Genomic DNA, 15417 nt, shown 5'->3' with positions numbered 1-15417 from the left:
AAATATGTAATCAAATGTGTACGCTTGTACTAAGAAATAATAATATTTAGAGACAAGGTGATACTAGAAGTAACACAGGGGGCAGGAAGCAGAGTAATTATTTAAAATATATTAATATATATATATGTATACATATATACATTTATATATCAATTCGAGACGCTAAACAAACATATTATTCGATCATCCATAAAAAATAATATTAGCCATATTAGACTTACAAGATAGCTTTCACAACTCGGTAGCAAAAGAATGATTAAGGGTACCACAAGGGTGATATTGATTGCGAAAATGTGCAACTAAATTGACGGACATCTAAAACGAACGAGTAATAAATGGAGTATAAATGTTTTCAAAATAGTTTCAGACAAGCAACCACATTTTACTTTATAAAACGTAGCAATTTGGCCAATGATACTTTTTTGCAATAGTTTTTAATATAAAATTACATATTTCTGTTATAAAAATATGGCCGTTAAAATTATATAATATTTTTTCTATAAAAACTAGTTCAAACTTTTGCTATGATGTGGTTTTCTATATTGATTTATTTATTTTGTTGATTTAACGAAACGTTTTGGTTATTGACATTTTAATATTGTTTGCTTCAGTTATTTTCATCATTTGCAGTTAACATTTGCTAGAACAATAACTATATGTGAACTAATCCTACATTCTTTTACATCGAATCTCTGGGTATGTCTCTTACATCCTTGACATTATATTTAATATCACCACAAGTAATAAAATTTAAATATATTTCTTAACTTAGATATAATATTATAGTCCTAGTAAATTAAATAAAAATATTTAAAAAAAAAATCTTATAAACCAAAATTTAAGACATTTACCTAAGAATTATCCTTAAATGTATAGTTATAAATAATAAATGTTGTATTGAAAATATAATAATTTAGAAATGAAACCATTATTTTAAAACATTACTCCCTCTGTTTCAATTTAGTTGTCGTTTTAGGATTTATATTTAGTTTCATAATAGTTGTTGTTTTAGATTTTCAATGCAGATTTTTTGAAAAACTTCATGTTTTTTATCTAGAACTTTATTGTTTTTGACCAGAAATTTTTTTAAAGTATATTAATAAAGGAAAAAATAAAATGTTTAATGGTTTTCTTAATTTGTATGAGAAAATCTTAAAAGACATGTAATTCGAAACGGAAGGAGTATTGTTTACTTGAATTTCATTTATAACAAAATAAAACGTTTATTAAAACAATAATTCTTTCGTAACATATTAATTCATAAAAATATATATAAATAAGACACTATGTAGTTACCTACTTCATTGCACAATAATTCTTTTGATATATTTTTTCTTCGATACTATTATATCATACATAAAGAATGAAAACAATTATTTTGTTTTTAACTTTTCTGGTCCTTTTGTCCTCATGTAAGTCTAAATCTATTTAATTGGGATCTTATGTAAGATATATATATATATATATATAGTCGTTTCTTCAATATTGATTTGATAATTTGAAATATATTTTGGAAATTTTATAGGTACATCAATAATTATTCAAAAAGCTAATTTAGAAGAGAGAACATCTCTTGACAATCCATCAGCGAGCCCTTCAATGGATCAAATTCTAGTGGATATACATCTTGGACAGTCTCTTCGTCAAGGCGTAATGGGTTTTTGTTATGACTGCGGAAAAGCTTGTTTTAGAAGGGGTAAGTATATTCGTAGTTGTACAAGATTTAAATGTCGTTGCAGTATTAGTGACATTAAATAAGACTTCATAATTTTCTTGTAAAAATTATAATAAAATTATCGTATTTAATATTCTTCTATGGTTTTGCTTTACCTTGTTGAACATAGATAACAGGCTGAAAGTTATGCACACGACATGATATTTGTGCTACTTATTAGTGTAAAATAAATTGACTTACTTAGCTTAGGAGAAGAGAAATTAATTTTTCTTCTAGAGTTTATTGCTAGGTTTGAGCCGAAATTTCAAACTGAATTGACCAAACTGATGTATGGTAAATGTGGTTTTGTTTTAGTTTACACACATAAACAGTTAAGTAGAAGAATAAAACAAATTCAAATGTTGGTTCCATTAAAACCCAGAACTCGAATTCAAACTGATTGATTTAACGAAGTTGTTCATATAAAGATAATAAAACCTAGGTCTAAGTCGTTTCTTTTTTTTTTCATCTGACGAAAAATCATCTATCTGTTTGTTTCTCTTTTTTCTCATCTCATACAAAATCAATTATACTCTTTGTTGTCTTTTTCACCAATTCTACCAAGTTATACCGTCAAATTATCTTTACAACCATGTCGGATAGCTCGTTTTGACCGCCGCCACATATGTTAAACGACTTAAGATATGTGGTTTGAATGTTTTTTTTTCGCATTTCTCATTTGTGTCTTATATTTATAGTTGGCCTAATTATTTGGCTGATACAATTATGAAACGATGAAAATACTTATTTATAAAATCCTAATAAGAACAAAACGTGCGAAACTGAATATTCGTGTCCATTCCGCAATTTCATTTTTACAACAAACCGAACCAAATTTTGTACTTTTAAATCGAAGACTTCAATATGATTTTTATTTGGTGAAATGTCTTCAAAACCGAACAAACTAAATTACTTCCAAATTTCCAAAACAAAGCAGACCAATTAAACAGATTACCCGGTCTCAGAAATTACTTCAAAATATATTTAATAAGTTAATTATTATTAATTTTATAGAGTTGCCAACGATATATATTGGAACATAAAATTATACATACTTCAAATAAGTTTTTAGTATTAAGATTTTATCAAATAAATAATAATATTTCTTTCGTTTATCAAATTTAAATATGTAATCAAATGTGTTCTCTTGTTCTTAGAAATAATAATATTTAGAGACAAGGTGATTCTAGAAATAACATAGGGATCAATAAGCAGAGTAATTATTTAAAATATATTAATATATATATGTATACATATATTCATTTATATATCAATTCGAGACGCTAAAAAAACACACATTATTCGATCATCCATAAAAAATAATATTTGCCCTTATTAGACTTACAAGATAGCTTTCACAACTCGGTAGCAAAAGAATGATTAAGGGTACCACAACGTATATTGATTCGAAAATGTGCAACTAATATACGACATCTAAACGACGAGTATAAATGTTTTCAAAATAGTTTCAGACAAGCAACCACATTTTACTTTATAAAACGTAGCAATTTGGCCAATGATACTTTTTTGCAATAGTTTTTAATATAAAATTACACATTTCTGTTATAAAAATATGGCCGTTAAAATTATAAAATATTTTTTTTATAAAAACTAGTTCAAACTTTTGCTATGATGTGGTTTTCTATATTGATTTATTTATTTTGTTGATTTAACGAAACGTTTTGGTTATTGACATTTTAATATTGTTTGCTTCAGTTATTTTCATCATTTGCAGTTAACATTTGCTAGAACAATAACTATATGTGAACTAATCCTACATTCTTTTACATCGAATCTCTGGGTATGTCTCTTACATCCTTGACATTATATTTAATATCACCACAAGTAATAAAATTTAAATATATTTCTTAACTTAGATATAATATTATAGTCCTAGTAAATTAAATAAAAATATTTAAAAAAAAAATCTTATAAACCAAAATTTAAGACATTTACCTAAGAATTATCCTTAAATGTATAGTTATAAATAATAAATGTTGTATTGAAAATATAATAATTTAGAAATGAAACCATTATTTTAAAACATTACTCCCTCTGTTTCAATTTAGTTGTCGTTTTAGGATTTATATTTAGTTTCATAATAGTTGTTGTTTTAGATTTTCAATGCAGATTTTTGGAAAAACTTCATGTTTTCTCTCTAGAACTTTATTATTTTTGACCAGAAATTTTTTTAAAGTATATTAATAAAGGAAAAAATAAAATGTTTAATGGTTTTCTTAATTTGTATGAGAAAATCTTAAATGACATGTAATTCGAAACGGAAGGAGTATTGTTTACTTGAATTTCATTTATAACAAAATAAAACGTTTATTAAAACAATAATTCATTCGTAACATATTAATTCATAAAAATATATATAAATATGACACTATGTAGTTACCTACTTCATTGCACAATAATTCTTTTGATATATTTTTTCTTCGATACTATTATATCATACATAAAGAATGAAGACAATTATTTTGTTTTTAACTTTTCTGGTCCTTTTGTCCTCATGTAAGTCTAAATCTATTTAATTGGGATCTTATGTAAGATATATATATGGTCGTTTCTTCAATATTGATTTGATAATTTGAAATATATTTTGGAAATTTTATAGGTACATCAATAATTATTCAAAAAGCTAATTTAGAAGAGAGAACATCTCTTGACAATCCATCAGCGAGCCCTTCAATGGATCAAATTCTAGTGGATATACATCTTGGACAGTCTCTTCGTCAAGGCGTAATGGGTTTTTGTTATGACTGCGGAAAAGCTTGTTTTAGAAGGGGTAAGTATATTCGTAGTTGTACAAGATTTAAATGTCGTTGCAGTATTAGTGACATTAAATAAGACTTCATAATTTTCTTGTAAAAATTATAATAAAATTATCGTATTTAATATTCTTCTATGGTTTTGCTTTACCTTGTTGAACATAGATAACAGGGTGAAAGTTATGCACACGACATGATATTTGTGCTACTTATTAGTGTAAAATAAATTGACTTACTTAGCTTAGGAGAAGAGAAATTAATTTTTCTTCTAGAGTTTTTGCTAGGTTTGAGCCGAAATTTCAAACTGAATTGACCAAACTGATGTTTGGTAAATGTGGTTTTGTTTTAGTTTACACACATAAACAGTTAAGTAGAAGAATAAAACAAATTCAAATGTTGGTTCCATTAAAACCCAGAACTCGAATTCAAACTGATTGATTTAACGAAGTTGTACATATAAAGATAATAAAACCTAGGTCTAAGTCGTTTCTTTTTTTTTTCATCTGACGAAAAATCATCTATCTGTTTGTTTCTCTTTTTTCTCCTCTCATACAAAATCAATTATACTCTTTGTTGTCTTTTTCACCAATTCTACCAAGTTATACCGTCAAATTATCTTTACAACCATGTCGGATAGCTCGTTTTGACCGCCGCCACATATGTTAAACGACTTAAGATATGTGGTTTGAATGTTTTTTTTTCGCATTTCTCATTTGTGTCTTATATTTATAGTTGGCCTAATTATTTGGCTGATACAATTATGAAACGATGAAAATACTTATTTATAAAATCCTAATAAGAACAAAACGTGCGAAACTGAATATTCGTGTCCATTCCGCAATTTCATTTTTACAACAAACCGAACCAAATTTTGTACTTTTAAATCGAAGACTTCAATATGATTTTTATTTGGTGAAATGTCTTAAAAACTGAACACACTAAATTACTTCCAAATTTCCAAAACAAAGCAGACCAATTAAACAGATTACCCGGTCTCAGAAATTACTTCAAAATATATTTAATAAGTTAATTATTATTAATTTTATAGAGTTGCCAACGATATATATTGGAACATAAAATTATACATACTTCAAATAAGTTTTTAGTATTAAGATTTTATCAAATAAATAATAATATTTTTTTCGTTTATCAAATTTAAATATGTAATCAAATGTGTTCTCTTGTTCTTAGAAATAAAAATATTTTGAGACAAGGTGATTCTAGAAATAACACAGGGATCAATAAGCAGAGTAATTATTTAAAATATATTAATATATATATGTATACATATATTCATTTATATATCAATTCGAGACGCTAAACAAACACACATTATTTGATCATCCATAAAAAATAATATTTAGCCTTATTAGACTTACAAGATAGCTTTCACAACTCGGTAGCAAAAGAATGATTAAGGGTACCACAACGTATATTGATTCGAAAATGTGCAACTAATTTACGACATCTAAACGACGAGTATAAATGTTTTCAAAATAGTTTCAGACAAGCAACCACATTTTACTTTATAAAACGTAGCAATTTGGCCAATGATACTTTTTTGCAATAGTTTTTAATATAAAATTACACATTTCTGTTATAAAAATATGGCCATTAAAATTATAAAATATGTTTTTTTATAAAAAACTAGTTCAAACTTTTGCTATGATGTGGTTTTCTATATTGATTTATTTATTTTGTTGATTTAACGAAACATTTTGGTTATTGACATTTTAATATTGTTTGCTTCAGTTATTTTCATCATTTGCAGTTAACATTTGCTAGAACAATAACTATATTTGAACTAATCCTACATTCTTTTACATCGAATCTCTGGGTAGGTCTCTTACATCCTTGACGTTATATTTAATATCACCACAAGTAATAAAATTTAAATATATTTTTTAACTTAGATATAATATTATAGTCCTAGTAAATTAAATAAAAATATTTATAAAAAAATATTTTATAAACCAAAATTTAAGACATTTACCTAAGAATTATCCTTAAATGTATAGTTATAAATAATAAATGTTGTATTGAAAATATAATAATTTAGAAATGAAACCATTATTTTAAAACATTACTCCCTCTGTTTCAATTTAGTTGTCGTTTTAGGATTTATATTTAGTTTCATAATAGTTGTTGTTTTAGATTTTCAATGCAGATTTTTGGAAAAACTTCATGTTTTCTCTCTAGAACTTTATTATTTTTGACCAGAAATTTTTTTAAAGTATATTAATAAAGGAAAAAATAAAATGTTTAATGGTTTTCTTAATTTGTATGAGAAAATCTTAAATGACATGTAATTCGAAACGGAAGGAGTATTGTTTACTTGAATTTCATTTATAACAAAATAAAACGTTTATTAAAACAATAATTCATTCGTAACATATTAATTCATAAAAATATATATAAATATGACACTATGTAGTTACCTACTTCATTGCACAATAATTCTTTTGATATATTTTTTCTTCGATACTATTATATCATACATAAAGAATGAAGACAATTATTTTGTTTTTAACTTTTCTGGTCCTTTTGTCCTCATGTAAGTCTAAATCTATTTAATTGGGATCTTATGTAAGATATATATATAGTCGTTTCTTCAATATTGATTTGATAATTTGAAATATATTTTGGAAATTTTATAGGTACATCAATAATTATTCAAAAAGCTAATTTAGAAGAGAGAACATCTCTTGACAATCCATCAGCGAGCCCTTCAATGGATCAAATTCTAGTGGATATACATCTTGGACATTCTCTTCGTCAAGGCGTAATGGGTTTTTGTTATGACTGCGGAAAAGCTTGTTTTAGAAGGGGTAAGTATATTCGTAGTTGTACAAGATTTAAATGTCGTTGCAGTATTAGTGACATTAAATAAGGCTTCATAATTTTCTTGTAAAAATTATAATAAAATTATCGTATTTAATATTCTTCTATGGTTTTGCTTTACCGTGTTGAACATAGATAACAGGCTGAAAGTTATGCACACGACATGATATTTGTGCTACTTATTAGTGTAAAATAAATTGACTTACTTAGCTTAGGAGAAGATAAATTAATTTTTCTTCTAGAGTTTTTGCTAGGTTTGAGCCGAAATTTCAAACTGAATTGACCAAACTGATGTTTGGTAAATGTGGTTTTGTTTTAGTTTACACACATAAACCGTTAAGTAGAAGAATAAAACAAATTCAAATGTTGGTTCCATTAAAACCCAGAACTCGAATTCAAACTGATTGATTTAACGAAGTTGTTCATATAAAGATAATAAAACCTAGGTCTAAGTCGTTTCTTTTTTTTTCATCTGACGAAAAATCATCTATCTGTTTGTTTCTCTTTTTTCTCCTCTCATACAAAATCAATTATACTCTTTGTTGTCTTTTTCACCAATTCTACCAAGTTATACCGTCAAATTATCTTTACAACCATGTCGGATAGCTCGTTTTGACCGCCGCCACATATGTTAAACGACTTAAGATGTGTGGTTTGAATGTTTTTTTTTTCGCATTTCTCATTTATGTCTTATATTTATAGTTGGCCTAATTATTTGGCTGATACAATTATGAAATGATGAAAATACTTCTTTATAAAATCCTAATAAGAACAAAACATGCGAAACTGAATATTCGTGTCCATTCCGCAATTTCGTTTTTACAACAAACCGAACCAAATTTTGTACTTTTAAATCGAAGACTTCAATAAGATTTTTATTTGGTGAAATGTCTTCAAAACCGAACAAACTAAATTACTTCCAAATTTCCAAAACAAAGCAGACCAATTAAACAGATTACCCGGGCTCAGAAATTACTTCAAAATATATTTAATAAGTTAATTAGTATTAATTTTATAGAGTTGCCAACGATATATATTGGAACATAAAATTATACATACTTCAAATGAGTTTTTAGTATTAAGATTTTATCAAATAAATAATAATATTTTTTTCGTTTATCAAATTTAAATATGTAATCAAATGTGTTCTCTTGTTCTTAGAAATAATAATATTTAGAGACAAGGTGATTCTAGAAATAACACAGGGATCAATAAGCAGAGTAATTATTTAAAATATATTAATATATATATGTATACATATATTCATTTATATATCAATTTGAGACGCTAAAAAAACACACATTATTCGATCATCCATAAAAAATAATATTTGGCCTTATTAGACCTACAAGATAGCTTTCACAACTCGGTAGCAAAAGAATGATTAAGGGTACCACAACGTATATTGATTCGAAAATGTGCAACTAATTTACGACATCTAAACGACGAGTATAAATGTTTTCAAAATAGTTTCAGACAAGCAACCACATTTTACTTTATAAAACGTAGCAATTTGGCCAATGATACTTTTTTGCAATAGTTTTTAATATAAAATTACACATTTCTGTTATAAAAATATGGCCGTTAAAATTATAAAATATGTTTTTTATAAAAACTAGTTCAAACTTTTGCTTTGATGTGGTTTTCTATATTGATTTATTTATTTTGTTGATTTAACAAAACGTTTTGGTTATTGACATTTTATTATTGTTTGCTTCAGTTATTTTCATCATTTGCAGTTAACATTTGCTAGAACAATAACTATATGTGAACTAATCCTACATTCTTTTACATCGAATCTCTGGGTAGGTCTCTTACATCCTTGATGTTATATTTAATATCACCACAAGTAATAAAATTTAAATATATTTCTTAACTTAGATATAATATTATAGTCCTAGTAAATTAAATAAAAATATTTTAAAAAAAAAATCTTATAAACCAAAATTTAAGACATTTACCTAAGAATTATCCTTAAATGTATAGTTATAAATAATAAATGTTGTATTGAAAATATAATAATTTAGAAATGAAACCATTATTTTAAAACATTACTCCCTCTGTTTCAATTTAGTTGTCGTTTTAGGATTTATATTTAGTTTCATAATAGTTGTTGTTTTAGATTTTCAATGCAGATTTTTGGAAAAACTTCATGTTTTCTCTCTAGAACTTTATTGTTTTTGACCAGGAAATTTTCTAAAGTATATTAATAAAGGAAAAAATAAAATGTTTAATGGTTTTCTTAATTTGTATGAGAAAATCTTAAATGACATGTAATTCGAAACGGAAGGAGTATTGTTTACTTGAATTTCATTTATAACAAAATAAAACGTTTATTAAAACAATAATTCTTTCGTAACATATTAATTCATAAAAATATATATAAATATGACACTATGTAGTTACCTACTTCATTGCACAATAATTCTTTTGATATATTTTTTCTTCGATACTATTATATCATACATAAAGAATGAAGACAATTATTTTGTTTTTAACTTTTCTGGTCCTTTTGTCCTCATGTAAGTCTAAATCTATTTAATTAGGATCTTATGTAAGATATATATATAGTCGTTTCTTCAATATTGATTTGATAATTTGAAATATATTTTGGAAATTTTATAGGTACATCAATAATTATTCAAAAAGCTAATTTAGAAGAGAGAACATCTCTTGACAATCCATCAGCGAGCCCTTCAATGGATCAAATTCTAGTGGATATACATCTTGGACATTCTCTTCGTCAAGGCGTAATGGGTTTTTGTTATGACTGCGGAAAAGCTTGTTTTAGAAGGGGTAAGTATATTCGTAGTTGTACAAGATTTAAATGTCGTTGCAGTATTAGTGACATTAAATAAGACTTCATAATTTCTTGTAAAAATTATAATAAAATTATCGTATTTAATATTCTTCTATGGTTTTGCTTTACCGTGTTGAACATAGATAACAGGCTGAAAGTTATGCACACGATATAATATTTGTGCTACTTATTAGTGTAAAATAAATTGACTTACTTAGCATAGGCGATGAGAAATTAATTTTTCTTTTAGAGTTTTTGCTATGTTTGAGCTGAAATTTCAAACCGAATTGACCAAACTGATGTTTGGTAAATCTGGTGTTGTTATAGTTTACACACATAAACCGTTATGTAGAAGAATAAAACAAATTCAGATATTGGTTCCATCAAAACCCAGAACTCGAATTCAAACAGATTGATTTAACGCAGTTGTTCATATAAAGATAAGAAAACCTAGGTCTAACTCGTTTCTCTTTTCTCATATGACGAAAAATCATTTATCCGTTTGTTTCTCTTTTCTCTCCTCTCATACAAAATCAATTATACTTTTTGCTGTTTTTTCACCAATTCTACCTAGTTTTACCTTCAAATTCTCTTTAAAACCATGTCAGATAGCTCGTTTTGACCGCCGCCACATATGTTAAACGACTTAAGATGTGTGGTTTGAATGTTTTTTTTTTCGCATTTCTCGTTTATGTCTTATATTTATAGTTGGCCTAATTATTTGGCTGATACAATTATGAAACGATGAAAATACTTCTTTATAAAATCCTAATAAGAACCAAAACGTCTGAAACTGAATTTTCAGGTCTATTCCGCAATTTTGTTTTTACAACAAACCGAAGCGAATTTTGTACTTTTAAATCGAAGACTTCAATATGATTTCTATTTGGCGAAACGTGTAACATCCCCAATTCAATAATTGGTAATTAGGCCATTCTGTATTGTTAAAAGAAGACAAAGCCAATTTAAGCCGAATTATTTAACACACTAAAACGACAAAAGGGTTTTGTTTTGCTTATATGTGTTCATGCATTCTCATATATCGCCGTCTTCGCCTTGCCAAAGAGGAGAGAGTTTATGAACCCTAATCCCAAGCAAACTTTCAACGTCGGAGCTCACCACCATGTATTTTTTGATATTTCACTATTATTGATGTGTTCGTCGTCGTGTTGTTGTCGATCGATTGTGTTGAGTTGTGTTGTTGCGCGTGGTGACTTCGGATTTGTGATAAGGAGAAGAAGAAGAATAAGAAGAAGCGTGAGGTGAGGAGAGAGATCGAGACGTCACGAAGTTGGTGGAATCCGGTGGTAGATCTGATTGGTCATGGCGTGGCTGTGGCAGGCTTCGGTGGTGGCGGAGGAGCAAAGGTGGAGAAGAGAAGAAAAATAAAGAGGAAGAAAGAAATAAAAACAGTGTGGAGGCTCGTCAAAGTCGGAGCTAACGTCGGTCTTTCAACCCAAGATTCCACAGCTACCAACGGATCATGAATAGGAGTTAAACTGTAAGAGTTATGAAGTTAAAATAATAAAATTTACATTTTCTAAATAACTATTTTAACTTTTTTAGATCTTTGATTTCTATAGGTGTTTTTCCTTTGGTCAAATGGCTATGAGTGGGGTCTAGCTAGGTTTATATGTCTCTTCTTCTTTATATTTCACTTGCATCAGCTATGAGCTAACAGGGCCGTGCCTAGAGTTTCGGTGGCCTAAGGCAAAAAAAAAAAAAAAAAAAAAAAACGAGATGGTTTATACATTTTTATAAAAAAACCAAGTTTTCACCTTTTTTACTTCATATAAGAGGATCATATACTAAGTATTCCTTATAGTAGAAAGGGTGTTTTATGTGAAAACAACATCTTTCTTAGAAATTATTAAATTTTTATTGTATTGATCTGAAATAGTTTGTTTATATTTTCGGGTATTTTAATATATAATTTTACGTTTATAATAAATTATCAATTATGAAAAATCAACAAATTTTAAACATTTTAGCGTTACTTAGTTGAACTGGTTGAACTAATTATATTAAATATTACCACAAAAACCAAAAATAGACATTTGAACTAGTTTAACTATTTAAATTAAAAGGTAGCACGAAAAAACACATACATGTTCTTAATCTAATCTAATAAGTTGAACCAAGTTGAACTAGTTGAATAATTCATACAAATCCGAGAAATACAAATCCAAAACACACAAATTAAATTCTCTCATATGCAACCAATTCTCCAAGTTTATCCCCAAGCGTAGCCTTGTTCTTCGTCCTCTTGCGGCGCTTTTCTCCGGTTGATGGAAACCACGTTCCTTGATTTTTTCCACTTTTTAGTGTGTAATCCGGTGGTTTAGCGATCTTGTCCTTATGCGAGACCACATATATTGTTCTGTAATATGAAAATGCCCAAATTATGTGTCCAACTACTAATTAATAATTTATATTATAGTCCAACTGTAAATATGAAACAAATTGTCAAAGTCCAACTATGAATATGAGAGTACAACTGGACAACTATAAGTATATCCAGCCGCCAAATATAAAATTGTATTTTAGCCGGGCCCATAACTGTGCACTTTACCACACATTAGATGGTTTTCAAACATTTTGAATTGTAGACATTAAATAATTTTTATTTTTATTTTATTTTCTTTTTTCTCAATTTACCCAATTGGACCGAATAATTAAACCTCAGTTGTACCTAATAATTACAGCTATACCAAAATACCACCAAAGTACATAAATAAAAGACCCAATTTACCATACATAAACAAAGATTTGATTTCAATTTCTCCGGCGTATGCTACCAAAACATGACTTGGTTTTAAAAACTTCCTACTGTCAAAATAATACAACAACTTGTTTTTTCTTTCAGGATAAGTAATACAACAACTTGTTTTTTCTTTGGAAACTTCCTTGAGATCCTTGTTGGCAAAATTGTTCCTCTTGAACCATACTCAACATGACTTGCCCTTGTCACCAACCAAGGAGCATGGATGAGACACCAATGAGACGACCAAAACCCTTGGAGAGAACCAACCTAAGCGTACCAAATACATATGTTCCTTTCAAGAAGCATATCAACCTAACCAAGAGGAACAGAGCCGGCCCTGACCTAAAGCAAGTAAAGCCCTTGCTTTAGGCATCAAACAATATATCTATTATTAAAGGGATTCAATTTTCGTAAATGTACCTTAGCCTAGTGGTTAATTCCGTTCGGTAAGCTTGTGAGGTCACAGGTTCGATTCTCAAGCATGAAATTTTGCGATTTTTTTTTTAAATGGGCTTAATTTTTTTTTTTTGCTTTAGGCATTAAAATCTATTGGGCCGGCCCGGAAGAGGAATTAAGCTACAAATCCACCTATACCAGAAACTTAACTCATCAAGGAATCATGTAGAAGTGGAATTGGTTCAAAAGCTTTCCACATGATGAAGATATTCAAGCTACAAGTCAGTAGACTTCCAATGAACCCGATGGAGACCAACATCTACTTATTGGAGGATTACGACCAGACCAGAAGGAGTTAAGCTACAAAGACAATTTTTCTACAATCTTGACTCAACAGGGACTCATGGCGAATTGGATTCAAGTCAATACCAATTTTGGTTTGGGAGATATTAATTTTCTAAACCAATGTATTCTACGCTTGCTTTATTTGGTAGCTCACGGGCTTAATCACTTGCAAACCAGAATTTGGCGACCAGGAGGGTATCTACTACAACTAGAGAATCCTAAGAGAAACTCAAGCTTCATCCTAGCTATTGGATCAGGTGGATTAAATCTCCGTTTATCCTGCCACCAAAGAATATTCACGATCACGAAAAGTACGAGGCAATCTTAAATTTGCAGTAAGAATGTCTAGACAAACCTCTTATCCATGTATTGATTAAGCTGGTCCTGCAAATTGTTAAAACTAGAGACGGCTAGGTATTTAGAATGTTTGTGTTATTCATCTCAAATGATTACATCAAGTATTTATACAAATAGATACTAGGTTAACGAGACTTGGGGTCCAAGACATCTAACTTCCTAATCTTTAGGAGAGAATATCTTTCCATATCAACAATATAGAAATATAACATATGTGTATCTCAATACTCCCACTCACGTTGGAGCATGAAGATCACAAATGCCCAACTTGGATGACAAATACTCAAACTGAGCTCGTCCTAACGCCTTGGTAAGCATATCCGCTATTTGTTCCTCCGTACGAACATGAACCATTGTAAGCGTACCATCTTGAACGGCGTCCCTGACCTTATGACAATCTGATTCAACGTGTTTAGTGCGTTCATGGAACACTAGGTTAGAGGATATGTGGATAGCAGCTTGACTATCACAAAACAATCTAGTAGAAGTGACTTGTGGAGATCCCAAATCCGCGAGAAGTTGACGAAGCCATTGAACTTCACACAATGTGTGGCGCATTGCACGATACCGAACCACACGATAAGCAGCCTCTAAATGATCAACATCCGAACTTAACAAAATTCCTTGACCAGGAGATCCTTTCAAATACCGAACCACAAGATAAGCAGCCTCTAAATGATCAACCCTTGGTGTTTGCATAAACTGCGAAAGAAGATGAACAGAATAACACAAGTCTGGTCGGGTGGTGAGAAGATAAATAAGACGTCCAACTAGTCACCGATAGACCTCCGGTTTAGGAAGAAAATCACTCTTGTTCAAGCTCAAATTATGGTTCTGCTCAATCGGTGTGTTGGCTGGTCGAGACCCGAGAAGACCCGCCTCGGAGATAATATCAAGTACATATTTTCGCTGAGATAAATATATTCCTTCATCACTTCTTGCAATTTCAATGCCAAGAAAATATTTCGCCTTACCCAAATCTTTCATATGAAAACATCGTCCCAAGTAGTCTTTGAAACTTTGAATCATACGTGAATGATTCCCACACACGAGTAAATCATCAACATAGATAAGAACCCGAATCTCAACTTCACCGCGGGAGTACGCAAATAGTGAATAATCGGCATAGGACTGAACAAAACCAAACTGCTTTAAAGCCGTACTAAGGTTTGCAAACCAACAACGAGGGGCTTGTTTAAGGCCATACAACGACTTGTGTAAGCGACAAACTTTATTCGGAGCGGTATGACGAAAACCAACGGGCAGTTTCATGTAAACTTCTTCTTCTAAATCACCATGCAAAAATGCATTATGGACATCCATTTGATGCGCCTCCCAGCCCTTACCAGCAACAATACGCAACAAACCACGAACAGTAGTCATCTTGACTACGGGAGCAAACGTCTCATTGTAATCTTCACCTTCC

The 15417-nt window shown here is 29.2% G+C and overlaps 4 protein-coding genes and 1 long non-coding RNA gene across 5 annotated transcripts; 4 read left to right on the top strand and 1 right to left on the bottom strand.

Annotated features, from left to right (window-relative positions):
• Positions 1-1497: 1497 nt before the first annotated feature.
• Positions 1498-1943, top strand: LOC110227392 (defensin-like protein 210; the record flags this gene model as incomplete). The annotated part of the gene is made up of 1 exon (XM_021021482.1): positions 1498-1943. A coding segment is annotated over one exon (261 nt), but the record flags the coding sequence as incomplete, so codon positions are not given.
• A 2363-nt stretch (positions 1944-4306) lies between these two features.
• On the top strand, positions 4307-4634 carry LOC110227391 (defensin-like protein 210; the record flags this gene model as incomplete). Its single annotated transcript, XM_021021481.1, has 1 exon — positions 4307-4634. A coding segment is annotated over one exon (261 nt), but the record flags the coding sequence as incomplete, so codon positions are not given.
• A 2483-nt stretch (positions 4635-7117) lies between these two features.
• LOC9310582 (defensin-like protein 210) lies at positions 7118-7378 on the top strand (the record flags this gene model as incomplete). Its single annotated transcript, XM_021021480.1, has 1 exon — positions 7118-7378. A coding segment is annotated over one exon (261 nt), but the record flags the coding sequence as incomplete, so codon positions are not given.
• Positions 7379-9926: 2548 nt separating this feature from the next.
• On the top strand, positions 9927-10658 carry LOC9308438 (defensin-like protein 210; the record flags this gene model as incomplete). Its single annotated transcript, XM_021021479.1, has 1 exon — positions 9927-10658. A coding segment is annotated over one exon (261 nt), but the record flags the coding sequence as incomplete, so codon positions are not given.
• Positions 10659-13526: 2868 nt separating this feature from the next.
• On the bottom strand, positions 13527-14026 carry LOC110227515. Its single transcript, XR_002331209.1, has 2 exons — positions 13990-14026; positions 13527-13913 (listed from the first exon to the last, which is right to left on the bottom strand). It is a non-coding gene; the product is annotated as an uncharacterized LOC110227515 (long non-coding RNA).
• Between the last annotated feature and the right edge of the window lie 1391 nt (positions 14027-15417).

Source organism: Arabidopsis lyrata (genome assembly GCF_000004255.2).
Source record: "Arabidopsis lyrata subsp. lyrata unplaced genomic scaffold ARALYscaffold_6, whole genome shotgun sequence".
Classification (NCBI taxonomy): Eukaryota; Viridiplantae; Streptophyta; class Magnoliopsida; order Brassicales; family Brassicaceae; genus Arabidopsis; species Arabidopsis lyrata.
This window is presented reverse-complemented; position numbering and strand designations above follow the sequence as displayed.